General features: G+C 43.6%; 1 protein-coding gene across 2 annotated transcripts in view; it reads right to left on the bottom strand.

Annotated features, from left to right (window-relative positions):
* PDE8B (phosphodiesterase 8B) overlaps positions 1 to 20921 on the bottom strand; it is a 382442-nt gene that overhangs the window by 69957 nt on the left and 291564 nt on the right. For both annotated transcript variants that reach the window (XM_029575379.1, XM_029575388.1), the window contains 2 exons: positions 8886 to 8937; positions 6691 to 6768 (listed from right to left, as the gene is read on the bottom strand). In XM_029575379.1, coding sequence (XP_029431239.1) covers positions 6691 to 6768; positions 8886 to 8937 — 130 coding nt within the window. The remainder of the gene's footprint in view (positions 1 to 6690; positions 6769 to 8885; positions 8938 to 20921) is intronic.

The following is a 20921-nucleotide window of genomic DNA, read 5'->3' as shown; positions in this document are numbered from 1 at the left end:
CAGCGCTTGTAGCTCCGAGATGCGGCGTGCTGAACACACAGCCAGCAAAAACACCATCTTCAAAGTTAGAGAACGGAGAGACAGGCCCCGGAGGGGTCTGAAGGTGGATCCCGCGAGGAAATCCAAAACTATGTTGAGGTTCCACAGGGGTACTGGCCACTTCAGTGGCGGACGAATGTGCTTGACTCCTTTCAGGAAGCGGGAAACCTCTGGGTGCGTGGCAATGGTCTTGACATCTCTCCTGGGACCATAGCAAGACAGCGCAGCCACCTGAACCTTGATGGAGCTTAGGGAGAGACCCTTCTGAAGCCCATCCTGCAGGAATTCCAGAACAATAGGGATTGTGGTCGCATGTGGATTGGTGCCATGAGTGTCGCACCAGGCTTCAAATACTCTCCAGATCCTTATGTAAGGTGAGGGATGTGGAAAACTTGTGAGCACGGAGGAGTGTATCTATCACCGGCTCTGAGTAACCTCTTTTCTTCAGTCTAGCCCTCTCAATGGCCAGACCGTAAGAGAGAATCAAGCCGGATCCTCGTGGAGGATGGGACCTTGACGTAGCAGGTCCCTGAGAGGAGGCAGGGGAAGGGGCTCCCCTGTCAGCAGTCTTCTCATGTCCGCGTAACAGGGTCTTCTTGGCCAATCTGGTGCCACTAGAAGAACTAGGCCTCTGTGCCTCTGAATCTTGTGTATAAGGGCGCCCAGCAGGGGCCACGGCGGAAAGGCGTATAGCAGGGACCCTGGAGGCCATGGCTGAACCAGGGCGTCGATCCCGTGAGAGAACGGATCTCGCTTGCGGCTGAAGTATCTGGGTACTTGAGCATTGGACCTGTCCGCTAGTAGGTCCATGTCCGGAGTCCCCCACTGATCCACAATCATCTGGAAGGCTGTGGGGGACAGCTGCCATTCTCCCGGATTTAGGCTTTCCCTGCTGAGGAAGTCTGCCGCGGTGTTGTCCCTTCCGGCAATGTGGACGGCGGAGATGTCCTGGAGATTCGCCTCTGCCCAAGCCATCAGCGGGGCTATCTCTAGGGACACCTGTTGGCTTCTGGTTCCGCCCTGTCGGTTGATGTATGCCACCGTGGTGGCATTGTCGGACATCACTCTGACTGCCCTGTTCCTCAAGTCTGTGAGCAAATCGCAGGCAGGCTAATCGGACTGCCTGTGCCTCTAGACGGTTGATGTTCCACTCCAACTCTTCTCTGTTCCACCGCCCTTGGGCAGTGAGCTCTTCGCAGTGTGCTCCCCATCCGCTCAGGCTGGCATCTGTGGTGAGCAGAGTCCACGTGGGGGAGGACATCTTCGACCCCCTGCTCGTGTGGTTGGACTGTAACCACCACCGTAGCTGGGTCCGCAGTCTAGCTGGTAGAGGTAGGTGCATGGAGTAATTCCAAAAGCGTGGGCTCCATCGAGAGAGGAGGGAGCGTTGTAGTGGTCTCATATGGGCCCGCGCCCAGGGTACCACTTCCAGGGTGGATGCCATGAGACCGAGAACCTGCAGATAATCCCAAGCTATGGGCCGGCTGGCTCCCATCAGGGACCGTAGACGCGTCTGGAGTTTTAACCTTCTCTTGGTGGTGAGGCTGATTTTGTCTGCCTGGGTGTCGAACCGGACTCCCAGGTATTCCAGTGATTGGGAAGGCTGTAGGCAGCTCTTGTTTAGGTTGACTACCCATCCCAGGCTTTCCAGCAGGGAGATCACTCTGTTGGTTGCCCGTTGGCTCTCCTCTTGGGATTTCGCCCTGATCAGCCAATCGTCTAGGTAGGGATGGACAAGGATTCCTTCCCATCTGAGTGCCGCTGCTACCACTACGATCACCTTGGTGAAGGTCCGCGGCGCCGTGGCTAACCCGAAGGGCAAAGCCCGGAATTGGAAGTGTCGTCCCAGAACCTTGAAGCGCAGGTAGCGCTGATGATCCCGATGGATCGGGATATGCAGGTAGGCTTCTGACAAGTCTAAGGCCGTGAGGAATTCCCCTGGCTGTACTGTGGTCTTGACTGAGCGCAGAGTTTCCATGTGAAACCTCGGGACCCTTAAGTATCGGTTGACTGACTTGAGGTCCAATACGGGCCGGAAGAGCCCTCTTTCTTGGGTACCATGAAATAAATGGAATAGTGCCCAGAATCCATTTCCCATGCAGGTACTGGGATTATGGCTTTCAAGGACAGGAGCCTTGCCAGGGTAACTTCTAATGCCGCCTTCTTGTGGATTGGACACGGAGACTCCACAAACCTGTCCAGAGGGGCGTGATGGAAGTCCAGATAATAGCCCTCTCGGATGATGGCGAGGACCCACTGGTCCGACGTAATCTCGACCCATCTGGGGTAGAAGAGGGTTAACCTGCCCCCTATGGCTCCGTCCCCCGGATGGATCGGCTGATTCTCATTGGGAGGTGCGGCCTGGACCCGAACCCGAGCCGGCTCCCCCTCTTGTGCTGCTTGGTCTGAAAGGACTGGTTCCTGGCCTGAGGATGAGGTGCCTGGTAGCGACTCCTATAGGGAGTGAAGCGTTGGGAGCTTCTACCTCTGGAGGGCCTCGGAAAGGTGCGCTGGTTCCTCTTGGACCTGTCTTCCGGCAGTCGAGGTACTGGAGAGGAGCCCCATGTGCTGGCCAATTTATCTAGGTCGCTGCCGAACAGGAGAGAACCCTTGAACGGCATTCTAGTGAGACGTGTCTTAGAAGGAGCATTGGCTGACCAATTCCGTATCCAGAGCTGCCTCCTGGCTGCTACTGAGGATGAGACCCCCTTAGCTGTCGTACGGACTAGGTCGAAGGCGGCATCCGTAAGGAACGAGAGAGCTGACTCCATGTCTGCTGCCGGAGCATTGTTCCTGACCTGTGACAAACAGGAACATGTTACGACTGTGCAGCAGGTTGCGATTCGCAGAGACAGAGCTGCCACCTCGAAGGTTTGTTTCAGGATGGCGTCCAGGCGTCGGTCATGAGCCTCCTTGAGGGCCGCCCCCCCTCCACTGGAATGGTAGTGCGCTTGACCACAGCGCTAACCAAGGCGTCCACCTTAGGGCATGCCAGCATATCCTTGATTGCCGGGTCCAGGGGGTACATGCCGGACAGGGCCCGACCCCCTTTGAATGAGGCCTCCGGCGCATTCCACTCCAAATCGATCAGCTGTTGCGCCACTTGCAGGAAGGGGAAATGGCGGGCTGTGGGACGAAGACCCTCCAGCAGGGGGTTCTGCGTAGATGCCTCCATGGTGCTGGGGCCTGGAATAGCCAACTCAGTCAGGCACTGAGATACCAGGTCGGAGAGATCTTCCTTGGGAAAGAACCGCCTCATGGTTCGATATGGCTCAGTCCCCGAGGGAAGTTCCCCCTCCTCGGGGGGTTCAGACTCGTCCTCCGAGACATCAGGGTCCGCCTGAACCGGACTGCCCGGAGGCGGGTGCCCACGATAAGGGCGCGAAGGTCCAGGGGCAGGATCAGCTGGAGCAGCAGCAGGGCCTGGACGGGAAACTGATTGCATCTGTACAAAGGCATGGATCCCCTTAAAGAGATCCACCCAGGAAATGGAAGTGGTCTCTAGTCGTCGGGGTACCAAGACCCCGGGATCCCAGGTTGTTCGAGACTGCCCGCTAGATCCGGGGTAGCCCCTGGGGAACTGTCAACAAACCTTGGTTGAGACTGGTCCTGGCCCGAGGCTCCCACTGCCTCCTCACATTGGGCACAAAGGGAGTCTGGCTCCTCGCTGTGTGTGGCTCTAAGCTGGCATGCTGAGCAGAGGCTGAGAGCTTTCACGCCGGAATCAGGCGGCGGCGCCGCGGGAGACGCCGGGGCGTTTAAATGTTCCATCGCGGCTGGCGAATGCAGGACGCCGGCGCTTAATAATAATATGTGCTCAATAATATGTGCTCAATAATATACAATATGCGCTTAATAATATGCGGTCAGCAATATACGCTCAATAGTATACAATATGCGCTCAATAATATGCGGTCAGCAATATACGCTCAATAGTATACAATATGCGCTCAATAATATGCGGTCAGCAATATACGCTCAATAATATACAATATGCGCTTAATAATATGCCTAACAGAGTCCTTGTATACAATATGTGCTCAGCAACAGGAGCCTCTCATGGGCGCTCAATACCTGAACAAGGCCAACAAAATGGCGACCTCCACGGCGTGCCGCATGCAGGCAACACCGCCGATCCTCGTACCTCGGAGACCAAAAAGTAAGAGATATACGCCTTACCTGATCCTCGGCGCTTCCCGGCTGGAATCCGGGCGGTCTCCGGCTGCGGGGGAGAGGGGAAAATACCTTCACCGCCGCGCTTGAGGAAATGCGCCCGCTGCCTCTAAGCCGCCGAACTCGTCTCGCTCGGGGCTAAGTCCACGCCAGGACCGAGGCGCCTCTCAGCCCGACCCGAGTCCTTCTCGCTCGGGGGCTAGATCCCTGCCGCGATTCGGCCACCGGACCGAGGCATAGACCTCCGGGGGATCGCGGAAATCACCCCGGGAAACTCAACTGGGGGAGGGACCCGAGGGTATCACCGCAGGAGTGCGGGGCTCGTTGTCTGTAGAAGTTTAGTAAGTAGAATATAGAAGTAGAAAGTAGTATTGGAAAACACGCTCAGCGAGCGTGCAGGCTCTCCAAACTGCTTTGGAGACGGAAATTACTTAATTGTCTCACTTCCTGTGGGGGTATATGTACCCGTGCTGACGTCAGATCCGTCTCCAACTGCTAGCACGAGCACACTATACCCACTTGTTCTGAGTCCATCTGCTACACGCTAGGAAATTATCCTTACAATATAGTAAACCTCCCATACCAAAACAATCCTAACAACCTTATCAATGAAAAGGCAACACTGCACACATTACACTAGGGCCTAGAACACCAATAAAACTCTTATTAGGAAACCAGGCTACTACAGAAACCAGGCTACTACAGAAATTACATGCCAACAAATCACTTTGATCGCATATGCAGGACACATACAGACTCTTAACAAATACAGAATAAACAGATCAGAAAGTATAAACAAAAACGTGCTGAGAAGAACTGAACTGAAAACTACAACAAGCCAGTCTCTACATGCAGAGCAACAATGGAAAAACAGAACATTACCATTCTTCATAAAAACATTAAATAATAAAATCAAGAAATATAAAACAATCATAATAGTAAAATCATATTCATAAAAAGAATAAATATTTCAAACAGTTAATAAATGGAATATACATTTCCCAAAAACCAATAAAATATTTCAAAACATCTGATGAATAAAAAATGCAATAATTAAAAAATGTTTTATTCCCCCTCCAAAAAGTAAATATTTTTTTAAGAGCAGAATTATCAAATTACACACAATAATTTAAACTAATAAAGATTTAAAAAATCTCCTACTCTCCATACCTGTGATCTTCTGATTTCCAGTCACCCTGAGATTGTCGTGGATTGGGGGAGGTAGGGATGCCCAAATTTTATCTCCTCTCTCACATATACGCACAATAACACATTCATTTTCTCACACACTCCCTTTCCCTCACAGATACATTATGTGTGTGTGTGTGTGCCTGTGAGAGCCTATATAGCCTACATAGGCCCATAAACATACACACAGGCTCTCACACAGACACATTCATAGGCACATAGGTTCTCACACAGACACACATGCACAAACACACTGGCTCTCAGACACACATTTGCTCTCAGTTACTCATATGCACATGGCCTCCTGTTAACTTTGGGCCATGGTGGGATGAGCTACACTACAGCCACGTGGGTCTCCTGATATCTTTGGGCCATGGTAGGATAACCTTCATCATCAGGGCCAGTACAAGGGTATTAGGTGCCCTAGGCAAAACTTCAGCCATGCTCCCACCACCAACTCAATCCCAAAGCCTTTGCTCTTTCCTCACCTCATCTCATCACCCAGGCCTCGCTCTTCCCCTCTCTCCATTCCTTTTGTTAATACTCTCCCACTCAATCCCCCAATCCTCGCTCTTGTCCCCACCCACAATCCAAATACCTGCTCTCCCATACCCAGGCTTCTTTTGAAGATATTTGGTAAGTAGCTGGTTATCCGGCCACACAAGGCCTGCTCTATTCATCAATTTTTTTTAAATATTTATTCTTTTTATTTGTATGGTTTTACTGTTATGACTGATGTGTTATATTTATTGATTTTATTGTTTGATTTGTGGAGGAAGGGTTATTGATTTTCCATTGTTGTGGTTTCCTGTTCTGTTTTTGTCTTCATGTTTCTATTTATACTTTATGGTGCCTTTCTCCCAAAACACACGTGCACCCATGAAAGAGTGTGCATGTGTGATTTGGGAGAAAGATAGGTGACATCTGATCTTGGCCCTGCCCGTCTTAGGTCAAATCTGGCCTGACTCCTTCCCAGCCAACAGTTCCACTTTCTTTTTTTTCTACAAATTAAGCCTTGACCATAGGGGTTGGTTTTCCTGGTCTAGCTGAAGAAAGGTATGCCCTGGATGAGTCCATTACGCCATCTGTTTTACCATTTTTCTTACTGAACCCTCTAGGAGAGACTGGCCCTTAGCCATAATAAGTGACAAACTCTCTCACATTTTATACACCCCATTTGGGAGGGAGGGTGGAGGGTTACACATATGTATCAATCAATGACATTTGATGAGAAATGAAGACAATACTATTAGCTATCACATCAATGAAACCTTTACAGAAATATCTCACCATCACTGCTGCGAGATGTTATTGATTTCACATCAATAGATTCTTTCCTCCTGTTCTTGTGTCTGAATGAGTGGGAGTCTACAAGCAGAAAGAAGTGCTTATTTATCCCAGTGATGACAGAAAGGTAAGGTTATGAAATGGGCTCACAATATTTCTCACCACCAGATCCTGCTGAGACGTGTTATAAAGTAAGGAGCCAAAGACATAATCACAATGTTCACTTCAGAAAATGTATATTAAAGATTACAAAATGAGATCATACAATTAATTGATTTAATTGGCTAATAGACAGGGTCCTTCATTTTCAGTTTAAACTGATTTTCATCCATAAATTCCTGGATTTTTCCAAAAGTGACAATTGGTTTCAACAGATTTTCACCCTAATATTAGGCTGATTAAAGAGTCGCTCCAGAACTGCAGATTCAGCATCTCAGGGCCTTCAGCCACTGCTGGAAGCCAGTGTGGACCAAAACACCTGCAATGTTTCAAGTCCTGCCCCTCACCAGTATAAGCGCTCACTCTCCAGTGCCACTGATGTGCTGTGAAAGTCCCGCCTCCCCCTCCCACCAAGCAGCCAAAGGGCCTGCTGCTTGCTACTGTCAATGAAGCATTTGAAGTGGGCCTCACCCACTAGAAGCCTTCCCGGCAGGCTCCCTGGCCCCACAAAAGCAGAAGTGCAGTGCGGTAGAGCGCAGGAGCCTCAGTAAGCTGCTACCCAAGGAGAGAGGAGATAGCTGGAGCCACCACTAGTAAGAATGAATGCTGTTGCAATGGAGGTAAAGACAGAGATCCTCGTTGGGGTTGTGGAGAAAGAAAGGGACATTCTAGGCAGGGCATGAGGGTCGAGATAGGGGTGCTGCTGAGTGGGAGAATATGCTTAATATTCTTTTATAGTCCTGGCTGCTATCTACCAAAATAAACGCCGATATTTACCCAGAAAAATAATGAGTCACATTTTTCAACTGATTTTCTCTTGCTTTTGTTCTTGTCAAAATAAACCCTGATAAATCCCCGGGAAAATTAAAAAAAAACAACCCAAAAATGAAGATCCCTGCTGATAGACCAATTGTAAGGCTCTTTGGGGGCAAGACTCAGTGCACCTATATGTAAATTGTTGCACAAGTACTTTGGTTTAGGGCACTATATAAATGGCAAATTAATAAAAAGAAAATGCAAAGGCAAAACAAACTGCATATATAGTACTAGAGACATTTTGGAATATAGCTATGAAAAGTTTAAGAAGCATTTTTAGCAGAACAGATTCTTTTTATAATTGTAATCAGGCATGCAAGAATAGATACCATAGCCAGTCCCACTTTTTTATGAAATAAAAAATCTAGAGAAAGGCCTAAAAGTGATGATTCTGTATCGTGATCATAAATCCCCAGCACAATCTGAGATTGAAATAACGTAATCTAGGAAAAAAAACCAAGAACCTCGGACAAGATTAGGGATTTTTACTCTTTCCCTCTGCCCAATTATCATATCATTTTAATTCAGTCTTGGATTGTGATCCAGTAAACCTCAACCAATGGTATATACTCAGTTTCCAGTTAGGGTTTACAAGTGAAATGGAAGATCCTGATTGTTTTGTCCCTCTTTTATTATTATCACTTTGTGCCAGACATCACATTTCCCAACTATACCCAAAATGTGCGACTTAGGGCCTCATTTTCCATCCGGATCGCACGCGATAAGGGATGTTTCGCATGCGAAAAGTCCCTTATCGCGTGCGATACCAAAATGGGGGTGGAGTCGGCCCCGGAAGAGGAGGAATCGGGGCATCACCGGGGCCAACTCCGCGAAGACGCCGCGGACGACGAAAAGGTAAGGCCCTTTTCGTGTCCGAGTTCGCGCCTAATAGCTACACCTTCTATGGTGGCGATATTGGGTGCGAAAACCGGCAGCGATCGCACCATGACGGTGCGATCGCTGCCAGCTAGTGCAGGCCCGCCCCCCGTTTCGGCCCCCCGCCCCTCATTACCTAAAGTATCGCAGGCCTGCGATACTTTAGAAAATGAGGCCCTTAGTGCAGTGTGTGTCCTTTTATACATTCCCAATATATTATTCCAGTTTTAACTTTCCCAGTCAATCAGATTACTTGCTTACTCTTCTAGTTTCATGTTAACGAGTTGACATCAATTCATCAGTTTAATAGTTTTGTGTTTAAGCTACAGAACAAAATTCTCTCTCACCTGACTGGGAATTCTCTCCTAAGCATTTGTCTTCACGATGAACCTTGTAGAACTAACATAATATTAAAGAAAAATGAAATCAGAAAGATTAAAAAGACTAAGCTACTTCAATTATATTGTTATATTGTTCACATACAATATTTAAAGAGTGCTTTTATAATGTAAATAAAAGGTTAGATATAGCAACAAATAAGGACACATCACATAATGTGAGACAAGATAATGTAAATACCAAAACTTTCAGGAATGTTGTGACCATAAAATTTTTGACTTTCATAGCCAGATGTGAATCAATTATTTTCTATTTATTTTTTATTAGCCCCTTAACCCAAAGTGTCATATAGTAAAATGTCTACATGTACCAAGATTCCTGTGCCTGATCGTTTATAGTCTAAAAAGGTCAACAATGACAAGGTTTTGTCCAGGTAACCTAGGTTACCTTGATAAACTCCAAGATTTCAATTTCCCACCCTGCTGGCAGGTGAAATTTTTAACCTAGTGATTTTTTATCCAGGTAAAATGTTGCCAGATTTAAAAAAAAAAAAAAAAAAGCAGGGTAGGGGGTGTTCTGGGGATATGACTTAAAGGTATGCAGGGAGTGCCAGTATTCAATGCTATCCAGATAAATGTAGGCAGATAGGTCTGGCTGGGTAAAATCACAGCCCTGAAGTTATCTGGGAAACTTTAGCTGGATATATTCAGCAGCAGATCTATCTGGGTTACGCAGGTAACTTCCTGCTCACTGCACAGCGCAATATAGCTGAAGCACACAGAGAGAGAAAGTGACCTGCCCTGCGTCAGAGTAGTGGTACCAGAAGCTGAACCTGAACTCGGGTCTCCTAGGTTTCCAACCCATTATGTTAACTACTAAAGCACTCTGAGTGAAAGCTATGAACACTCCCGTTCTTTAATGCTTATCAATTGAGTCTACTGGTGAAGAGCACCTTTCCCCAGCACCATACACTTCCCCCACTTTTCTATGCTAATCACGTAGGATATCCGTGAACTTGCAATTGTTCTCTCCATGCCTGCAAAATGGGATGGGATGGACACAAACTGAATGCAGCGGGCAAACAGAAATGCACTGAACATAAACATACACAGGATGAACATACATGCTTGCAAGCAAAACACAGGATTTTAAAATAAATGTTTTACCTATTAAGCTAGTAACTAAGGCCTAGATGCATCAATCTGCTATATTTATAGCAGAACGATGAGGCGGGGGTGGGGAGAAATTGCGCATCACGGCGGTGCGGCCAGGCCACACAGTTTTGCACCCATAGCGCCACGGGAAAAGGTGTAGTTATTTCCCGCGGTGCTGCCGGCAATAATGTAGAAAACATTATCGCCCACAGCGCTGCCGAGACATAACTCCGCCCAAACCCCGCCCACACTAATCCCCTTCTCCTAATTTGCATTGTACAGCCGCCATCCCGGCACATCGTGGTTTGATGAATGACCCGGTAAGAGAGAAATGTGGTCTTTATATTGTTCATCATGCTCCATCAATGCAGAAATAATTAATGAAATAAAAGGGATTCAATAGGTCAACTGTTGTTCACATAAATATTTCTGATCAAATGATGTAGTAGTTTAAAGCAATAACGAACACACAGATGTTTGATCACCTATGGTCATATTTTCACATGCACACATTGTGAGGAAATCTCCAATAAATCAGGCTAGATAGGCAGGGAGATGACTTTCTTGGTGCAAGGAAAAATAAAAAAAATTAATAACTGTTGCCAACAGGTACCGAAAACGAATGTCGCCTCGACAAGAAATGAAACAGCTTTCAAGCACCCCAAAAAGATGGAGCCAGACCTGCGGAGCCCGGCTGCAGCAGTGGCAGCAATCCTGAAGAGGGGGCGGGGAGACCACAGAGCAACCCCCACCCCCATCCCCCAACCGACCTCCAAGCCTTCTCTCCTCTCCTCCATCCCCCTTGGCTGGCTGATGCTTACCTGCGGCAGCCTCCTTTCATTGGCCAGTTTCAGTCTGGCGCTTCGAACCATGCGGCGTGCCGAAGTCTCGCAAGACCTGCCACCACCACCACCACACCGTTCAAAGCGCCAGCAGATGCAGCCACATTAAAGTGCAGCTCTCCTCCAGCCAGAGAGTGGTGGAGAAGGGGAGGTTCGGGGAGGAAGTGGAATAAAGATCGAACTGGAGATGGGGGCTCACCAGAGTTATGTGGTAAAAATGTATAACATTTTGTAGCACATCTGTATAAATCAGCATGGCATTTTAGATTGTGATTCGCACTAAAAAGTCAATTTTTATCAAAGCTAATTTCTTTTGATCTTTTTCATTATTTTTTCTATTCTCCATTTAATTTTTTGGATCAATTTTCTGTGTTTTTCATCACTTTCTCCTCTTGCTCATTTTTCTTACTTCTCTTTCTTTCATTACGGCTTGTCTTCTACTTGTCTCTCCTGAGCTCAAAAGTGATTTTTTTTTTAACATATTGAAAATCTATGGGCATTGCTGTGTCTGCCCATCCTTCCATGCATGTGACCATATTTATGCATCTGACATGCATGTGGACCTAAGGATGCGATTGTCCGCAGTGAACGTGGATGCACAGCAACAGCAGGGGGAGCTGGAGCTGCACAGTGGCAGCACAACACTAATCCTAGTGGCGGCAGCGTGACACTTCTTTCATCTCAGGGCAGGTGCAGTCTTGGTGGCATGTGCCTGTGAGCCAGGGCTCTGCTGTTGCCCTGTGAGGTCTGCAGCTGTATCAACCTCTGCTATTCACTTTCAGCACTGGGACTGCACCTAATTAGTACTGCACAAAAAGTTTACACTTTCCCCCTCACTCTCCTTTCACTATCTTTCATTCTCACTCTTTTCCTCCTTCCTGTTATTTCTCCTTATTTTTCCCTGTCTTTCCTCTCATTTACCATTGCATAGATTATCTCTCTCAGAATCACTCCCTTCCTCCCTCACTTCATGCTTTATTTCCTTTCCTCAGTTTCATGCAGCCATTGTCTGCCCCTTCCTCCTACTTGTCACTGCTGTAGTCACTACTGTTTCATTGTTTTTTTAGGACAAGTTAACTCAATCCTGGTTTTGCAGACACAATTGTAGGCCTGCTTTTCTTAGGGAAATCAAAATTTCAAATCCATGCCTGCAGTCAGGTAAAAGCAGGAATGGATCAACCTGTCCTGAAAAATTGGAACCAGTTGATAAGTCTACACATTACTGCTGCCAGGTTGAGCAGCTTTAAGATACTCATTTGGGAGTTGTGGGGCCTACCAGTACATCCAGATTCCCAAGTTCTTCTTGATGATGCACAACTCCAAGTTAGTAAAAAAAGAAAGACATGCAGTCTTGCCACAGCAGGAGCATTGCAGCGGCTGCTGCAGGGGCAACCATGGGTATAAGAGAGGGATCACCAGACGCATGGTAGTAAGAAAAGTTAGAAGCAAGATGAGGGAAGAGTGGTGTCAGTTCAGTGATGGTGGCTGTAGTAGTGTGTAACACGGTAAGTTGGAGAGAGCAGCAACAACAGAGAACTGCCTGGGTGGGAGCCAGAGACAGTAGCCATGACAGTAGCCATAGCTGTGGAATTGCAGAGAATTGGGGACCCTGAGCATTTTTTTTAGGCATGTGCATTCAGAGGATCCAAATATAAAAAACATGACAAAAGAATTGATTTTTCATTTGGTTTATTGCAATGAAACAAAATCATTGGCACATCCAAAAATGTCTGAAGATTGTCAGATCATTTTTTTTTTTTTTTAGCAAATAGTGTGCGCTTTTGCTGAAATGAACAATCTGGAAAAAAACAGAAGCCCGCCCCTCACCCCCACGGAACAAAATATGTCCAGAAACAGATAAAAAATGAAATAACCCAAATTATTTTCCTCTGAACAACCCTAGTATTTTATCTAAAAGCATTTATATACAATTTTTCTAATAAAATCAGAATGACTCACAATATTATTTATTTATTTAAAAAAAACCAAACCACATGATATTCCCCTCATTTACAAATTATTCAAGGCAGAGAAAAGAGGTTGAATATGTAATTTAAAATAAGACAGAAACGAGATAATATAAAGAGGAACTGTGTTAAATAAAAAGGTGATTAACCTTAAAGAAGCCCCTTTCAATGGAGATTCAAAAGGGGATCACTGCCCAAAGGTCTGTGAAACAAAAAAAAGTTTTCATCGCTTTCTTAAAGGAAGCCATACAAGCCAGAGATCTTATATTATATGGAAGTGAATTCCACAAAGATGGGCCAGCTACTGAGAACACATGCAACCAGGCCTCATCCAAGTAAACAATGCAAAAGAAAGAATCTCAAATGCATTTGACAATCACACGATAACCATTACCAATTTAGGAGTCATTCTTGACTCAAATTTGTCTATGTCCATCAACATTGCTAATGTTGTCAAAACATCCTTCTATTTACTCAACCTTCTCAAAAGATTAAAGCGTCTATTATACCCTGCTTACTTCAGAACTGTTTTACAAGCTTTTATTCTTTCTGGTCTAGATTACTGCAATTCAACTCAATGATCCTTCTGCTACAATTAATTCAAAACGCTGCAGCTTGTCTCCTTACAAATGTCAAAATCAGCAAATACGTTACCCCAGTCCTCCATGATCCTTATTGGCTCCCAATCCGTCAACGTATCATTACAAAATTCTGATGCTGATTTTCAATTTAATTCACAATCCTTCTGTCGTCTTTGTACCTCTCTATGATTATACCAACCCTTGCGCCAATTACATTCAGCTGATAAAAACCTCCTTCAGATTCCAACAGTTAAAATAGCTAGGCTTGATCTAACTAGAAAACGAGTCTTCTCAGTAGCAGGCCCATCTCTTTGGAAACTCTATTCCAGCAACCCTAAGACTCCTGGCCAACCCAAAGAATTCAGAAAAAAATTAAAATCCCATCTTTGGTCCATTGCTTTCAATACATCACACTCCAACTGATTCTCTCCTTTTTGTAATGTACTTAAAAGAATACCAAGTCCTATGTTGTAATCATTTATTTATTTATTTAGCCATTTTATATACAGTCGTTCCAAGTGAAGATCACAATGGTTTATATCATACGGAAGATATACCGTATTAGATTAGCCTCTGACCATTTCTGACCCCATGTCGTCCATAAGTTCCTGAAGACTCTCCCCTAAGTTCATTATGTTCCTTTAATTTCTGTCATTCTCCTCTCTGTTTATCTGTTTAATTATTTTAAAGGTTTAAATGTTAATATCCATGTTATTTTTATAATGTTATTTGTTAAATGTAAGCCCCCGAGGCGACAGTTTTGTTTCATTGTACACCGGTGCAATGTGTATTTTATACAGGAGTGTCGGTTTATAAAAACTAAAAATAAATAAATAAACAAATAAATAAATATCATGACATTTTATATACACAACTATTATAAGTAGCCAACGACAGTAATTCGAAGTGTTCATATATCATAAATTTAGCGAAAGACACATACATTGCTTAAGGTGGTCATGGAAGGAGAGATATACAGGGATGAGGTAACATGAAATAGGAAACATTTTTCACAAAAGGAGTTAAGAGGGAGAGGGTTGAGAGAAGGTCTTTGCAGATGGGATATAGAGAGGGGGGGGGGGGTTGTTTGAGTGAGGGTGTACCACATATACATGTTAGGGTTGGGTTAGAAAGACAGTGGTGATGAGATCTGGAATTCAATTAATACTGAGAATGACCATGTAGAGACAGGTGAGTATTTCAGGAAGGTTAAGTTAGATTGTAGGCATTTTGAAATAACCACATTTTGAGGTTATAACATTGTATTGTTATTTTATGTTTTTAATTATGTATGTTTACAGTATGTAAACATACATACATCTCACTTTGTGTAAGCAGTATACAAAAGATTTTAAATACCTAAGTACAATAAAATAAATCTCAAGCAGACGAGAGAGATCGAAGTGCACGGGCCGGGATATAAAATTGAAGAATGGAGTGAATCCAAGGAACAGAATTATTAGAGAAGAACTTTTGAACCAGAGTAGCGACTTTATACTTGATGCGCCACTCAATAGGTCAAACAAGGGCCTGGAGGTCAGTTTTACATTTCTGAGCTGGAAGCAAAGGTTTCAGTCTTTGCAGTATCCTGGGTTTGAAAAAAAGATGCCCTGACCAATGTAGGTCTGTTTCCAATGTAGGTATCATTCTTACCTACATTGGAAACAGAGGAAGAGACTGGTGTATGGTCCTTGAAGGTGAAACATGACGGAGCATCATCAACTGGGAATCTATTGAAAATGATGATTTCAGTCTTCCATAGATTGAGCATGAGACAATGGTAGATCAGATTGACTCTGATAGCTGAGAAACAGATTCTTATTTGAAGCAGACCAGGTAGAGAGTTTGGGAATAGAAAACTGAATGTAGTCAGCATAGATTTTGTAGTGCATTCCAAAAGTGGATAGTAACTTGTATAGAGTGGACAAATATTTATTTATTTATTTTATTTATTTATTTTATTATTTTCTATACCGGCTTTCACGACCAGAGGTTGCATCAAGTCGGTTTACATTTAACAAGTTGTGCATTGAATATAGAACTAGAGGTATTGAACTGGTGCGGAAAATAATAGTTACAATGAACGGGGAAGTTAACAACTGGGATAGGAGGAAAAGAGAGAGGGACAGGAATATTTACATAGTAAAAATGCATTTACAGTTAATATTTACATAGTATGCTATAATGGATCTGTGCCTCGAGGACGTCGAGGGCTAAATGAAATCAAAGAAGTGGTAGACTATTGGTGAGGAGGGGTTTACACTAGGATGAGGGAAGAGGAAGGTTGGGGGCGACAATAAGTGGTTGAAAGGGAACCTGGATCAATCAGAACTCTGGTAGGCTTTTTTGAAAAGCCAGGTTTTTAGTCTTTTCCTAAAAGTTGGTAGGATGTTAAAGATGTAATAGATGTTAAAGAGCACCGCAGAGAGTGCAGAACCCTGCGGAACGTCAGATGTGATGCCAAAATATTCAGAAGGTGTAGAGCCAATAAACACCTGCTGTGTGCAATTAGAGATGTATGAAGTGAATCATAGCAGAGCAGTGCCAGAGATCCTAATTTCTGCTAACTGATGTAACTGGACACATGATTTTAAGTGTCAAAGGCCACAGATATATCAAGTACCCCATCACATAGACCAGTGGTTCTCAATCAGTGTGTCGGGTCACACTGGTGTGTCACCAAGGAGTAGAAGATGTGTCACCAAATATTTGACATAGTAAGCCTATGCTTTCTATAACACCCACATGTGATTGCTGCTTGAGGAAAGTGCAGCATGGGGAGCTGGTACTTAAAATTCCTTAACACTGCTCCCTGTTGCTGCTTTTCCCTCAACCCTGGCAATCACTGGCACCACCAATCCAAGCCAGAAATGTTGTAGGCATGCTGTATCCTACCCTGCCATCCTGCCGCACCTCCCCCTCCCCCTCTTTTCTTGGAGTTTCATTTTCTCTATGTTTGTTTATAATTTATGGTCTTTTATTCTGTATTGGATAAGAGTCAGTCTGCTTTCTGCATGTTTGACAGAGGTGAGGGATTCTGCTAACTAGGATGTAGATTTTGAGTAGGAATCTAGAGCAGTCTGGCTTTCTTTGTTTTTCCAATAGTAAGTGTACTGTGTTCTATACTTGCAGTCTTGCTTTTTTATAGCTAAGGTTGTTGCTGTTCAAATCCTGGGTGTTAATACTCTTATGGTATGGCTGGTATGCTGAATAATTTCTATATGTCTTTTTAGCAGGTTTACATATTTCACAAAGTGCCTGGCAGGGAAGGGATTTTGAAGTACTATTACTGAGGGGGTATCAGAATTTGAATATATTTTTTTGTATGGTGAGTTGAAAGGAGAAATTTCTTAACCCTGCTCTGTATAAACTCCAGAAGAGGTCAGAACGTTCTGAGGTTGACAGTGAAATGCATGAGAGTTTGTCTGTATTGAAAAACTGTGTGCTGCATATGTATATCAGTCCCAAATTTCTCAATAATGCTGTAAGCAAAGACTAAAATGTCTATGTAAACAATAACATTTAATGATATCTTATAAGTAGTTATTCAAATTAAAGAATGTTATCTTTCTTCTGTATCATTTTCAACAATAAAATAATATCTAGGATTTTTTTTTTTTTTTTAGTAAAGCTGTTAAATGTAGTGTGCAATATGTCATGCACGTGAGCATCATCTGTCAGGTGTGTCATGATGGGAAAAAAGTTGAAAAACACTGACATAGACAGTGCCCTGATCAAATCCCCAGGAAATGGTATAAAAACACGATGGTAATAACAGTCCTGTACTGAAGGATTTATGAAACCGAACTGGTACTGGTCCAAAATGCAATGTTATCTTAGAAAGTCATTAGGTTGCTCCAACACCATACCTTCAACACTTTTTGCTAAGAAAGGCAAGAGTGGAAATCAGCTGGTAATTAAGGACGGTGGGGGTCTAAAGAGGGCTTCTTCAACAGCGGTCAGATGGAAACCCTCTTTAGACAGACAAGCTGACAAAATACCATCAGACAGAGACAGTTTAACAACTTTGCAAATGTGTGTGCCCTAATCTTCATGCAAAAACCTGATAAGAACTGAAGAGTATGGAATACGCGAACAAAAGGCTTAAACCTAGACGTAATTTGAACAATCTTTTCTTCTGAAACTGGATCAAAGGAATTCTACATAGTAACAGTACTACATCAGTGTAAAGAAGGACAATATCCTCTTGCAATCATAAGGTACTGAACTTACCTTATGACCTTCACACAATACCAAGATATATGGCAATGTTTATCTTACCACACCCAGTCATAGCTGTTGTTCTTTCATACTATTCCAAATTAAAGGAGACAGATCACTAGGAGGGTAAAAGCAGCAGAGGAAAAAGCCTAAAGATTTCCTCTAATAACAAACTTTATGTATGATTTTCTATGGCACATCATCCCTTACTCTTAATTAAAATCTGATATTCAAATTTAGCTATCAGCTTTGCATTATGATACTGTTTTAAAAATATAATAGTGGGAACTCTATTATGTTGACTATAACCAACAGGAACTACTGCTTGGGCAATAATTCATTTTGGGTCATGTGATGTTGGCTCAAGCAACAAGAAGTGCTGTTGTAAATTTAATGTGATTCTCTCTCTCTCTCTCTCTCTATATATATATATATATATCCCACAAATGAAGAACAGTAAAATATCATTACAGCATAACAAAGTAATGTGTATCATTTTAATAGGATGAAAAAGCCAGTTCATAACTTACTGCACACAGCCATAATATTTTTTACTTGCCACCTTTCTGTCACATGGCTTTGCAAAAGCTTTTAATCATTATTGGTTTTTACTGCAGCTATCGAGAGCTATGTGGGGATACATTAGGTGTGGCGTTTCAGTTTTAGCTGCATGAACTTGTCAATCGATACAGAAGTTGATGTGTATGCTATAAGATAAGCTCAGCGTTTTTATGCTTACACATAATCCCCCCACCGAGGAAGCCATGAACATGAGCAAAACAAAGGCCTTTTGTTAGGCTGCTTAGTGGTTTTTGAACCATTTAAACATTTTTTTTTGTGTGGGATACACATTTCTCACACATTGGTATAATAATGGAGAGAGAGAAAACCTCTATATAGAGTCAGTCTGAGACTCTATATAAAGATAACACTCTAGAGGGGCACTTTGAATCAGGGTGAGTTTTCGGGAGGTGGGTTGGGGCTGGAGTGGTGTTGTTAGACACATTCAGAGGTATTCATAGTAAAGTTGACATCAGTAAAGAATTATAATCCTTATAAGGGATGAAGGGCCGGATTTTAAAAGCCCTACGTGCGTAAATCCAGGGGGGGTGGGGGGTATATACACGCCGGGCCTATTTTAAAAAGGCCCAGAGACGCACGTAAAGCCCCGGGACGCGTGTAAGTCCTGGGGCTTGCAAAAAGGGGCAGGGAGTGGGCACGGCGAGAGCGGTCCAGGGGCAGGGCCAGAGGGTTAGAGTAGGGCTAGGGGGGGGAATGGTTAGGGGAAGGGGTGGGAAGGTCAGGCAAGGCGGGAGGGAATGGGGGAAGGCAGCATGGCTCAGCGCGCGAAAGGTGCACAATTGTGCGCCCCTTTGCGCGTGCCGATCCCTGATTTTATAACTTGCGCGCGCAAGTTATAAAATCAGGTGTACATGTGCACGTGCCAGGTAGCGCGCGCACATGTACGCCCGCACGCACCCTTTTAAAATCTACCCCGAAAAGTCTAACAAGAGGAGTTCATTTGTACACTGCAGTGCTAGCTGAATTGTACAAATCTACTCCTTTTCATCCCTTATAAGGGCAGTAGCAGGCAACATACAAGCGTTACCTCTGCAAAGTTTGTGGCTATGCGCATCGGTTTGGACCTGCGCCTGGAACGCCCATGACCTGCCCTTTTTCCACTTCCTTATTCTGAGTGCACGTACATGCATGCACGTGCGCCCTTCCCAGGAACAGCGTGCGTATGTAGCTGCTTTTTTGTGCGAGCAATTCTTTAAAAATCTACCTTTAAGGAATGAACTGGCTTTTTCATTCTATAAACATGATACACGTCACTTGCCCAAGTGTCAAAATATTTTGTTAAGCTGTAAGGACAATTTTGTAGGGTTCTTCATTTGTGGGATATTAAGTATAATATTTGAGAGCACTGTTTTTTGTTTATTTTTCATTGCTACCAATTATATATATATATATATATATATATATATAAAACACACTACTAAAATGAAACAAAAAGATTTTTTGTTAATTTTTTTCTGCTTCTGTATTATTTATATCAATTATATCTAAAAAATAGGGAGTACAAATTGACGATTCATAACTTAATGGAAACCCAGCAAGCAGTCTTGCAAGCTTCTCACTCTTGTGCCAGCAGGCTTCAAGAAAATGTAATCAGTACCAGCTTTAAAAAAAACCCTATAATATGTTTAAAGTATTCTATCTAGATACCACACCATAAAATGAATAAGTAGAAAATGTGGGAAGAATCATCTAGACTTGAAAAATTTGCATAAGAAGTTCTTGATTGACTATGTCATATAACATATTGCAAGGTTATCTACAGAAAACAAAGCGGTAGCCGATCCAGTGAGCTGTGTAACAGTGACGACAATGGGAATCGGATGAAAACTAACAAGCCGTCTTTCAGCTAGTCAGCTAGCTGAAAGACGGCTTGTTAGTCTGAATTTATTTTATATGGAATGCTTTTTGACTTCAACGCTGGTATCACGTAGCAACACTATGGTGATAAGAGAAAGTCTCTTTGTCTGAGAGAGTATTCATCTGCGGCGAAGGCATAATCAATTTGATATCTTCCACATTGGTCTAATCAAGTCCAGGATAAATAAATTGCCCCTGAGGCAGCTCTGTGCAAGGGAGCGAAACTCGGCCAGAGTCGGGCATTTTAATAAAGGGCTTGTTTTCATCCGATTCCCATTGTCGTCAAGGTTATCTACAGTACATCACTGAAGAGCTTATGTTTTAACCCATGAAAACCAGCAGAATGTTAAAAGCCTGCATCATAATATTTTTGTTGAAAATACATGGCTTTTGGTTACAGCTGATATTAAGCCTTTATATACACATAATCCTCAATCTGCCACTTTACAGATAATAACTGACAACCTTACCCATGCAGATATTTCTAGTAAACATAAACAGTTCACAGTAGATTTTGCAAGTATAGCTCTGACTGAAAAATGTTTACATTAAAAAATCAATTTTATCAGCAAATAGAGGGTACTGCCATGGGGGCCATGATGGACCCCGCAAAAGCTTGCCTGAATGCGACTAAATTTGAAGAAGTTCATATTTATTCATCTGAATATTGGACCTAGATATGTGGGTGGGTTTGTTTTATAGGCAACATAATTTTTTATATGGACTGGTTCTCAGCAACTCCTCCGACAATTTGGTGCATGGTTAAATCGAGGTACCAGTCACCATCATCAGATTTCTCTTTTAGATTTTAATGTTTGCAAGTCTAATGGCATTTTATCT

Source organism: Rhinatrema bivittatum, chromosome 1 (genome assembly GCF_901001135.1).
Source record: "Rhinatrema bivittatum chromosome 1, aRhiBiv1.1, whole genome shotgun sequence".
Lineage (NCBI taxonomy): Eukaryota > Metazoa > Chordata > Amphibia > Gymnophiona > Rhinatrematidae > Rhinatrema > Rhinatrema bivittatum.
The sequence above is the reverse complement of the archived record's forward strand: the minus strand, read 5'-3'. Positions and strand labels throughout refer to the sequence as shown.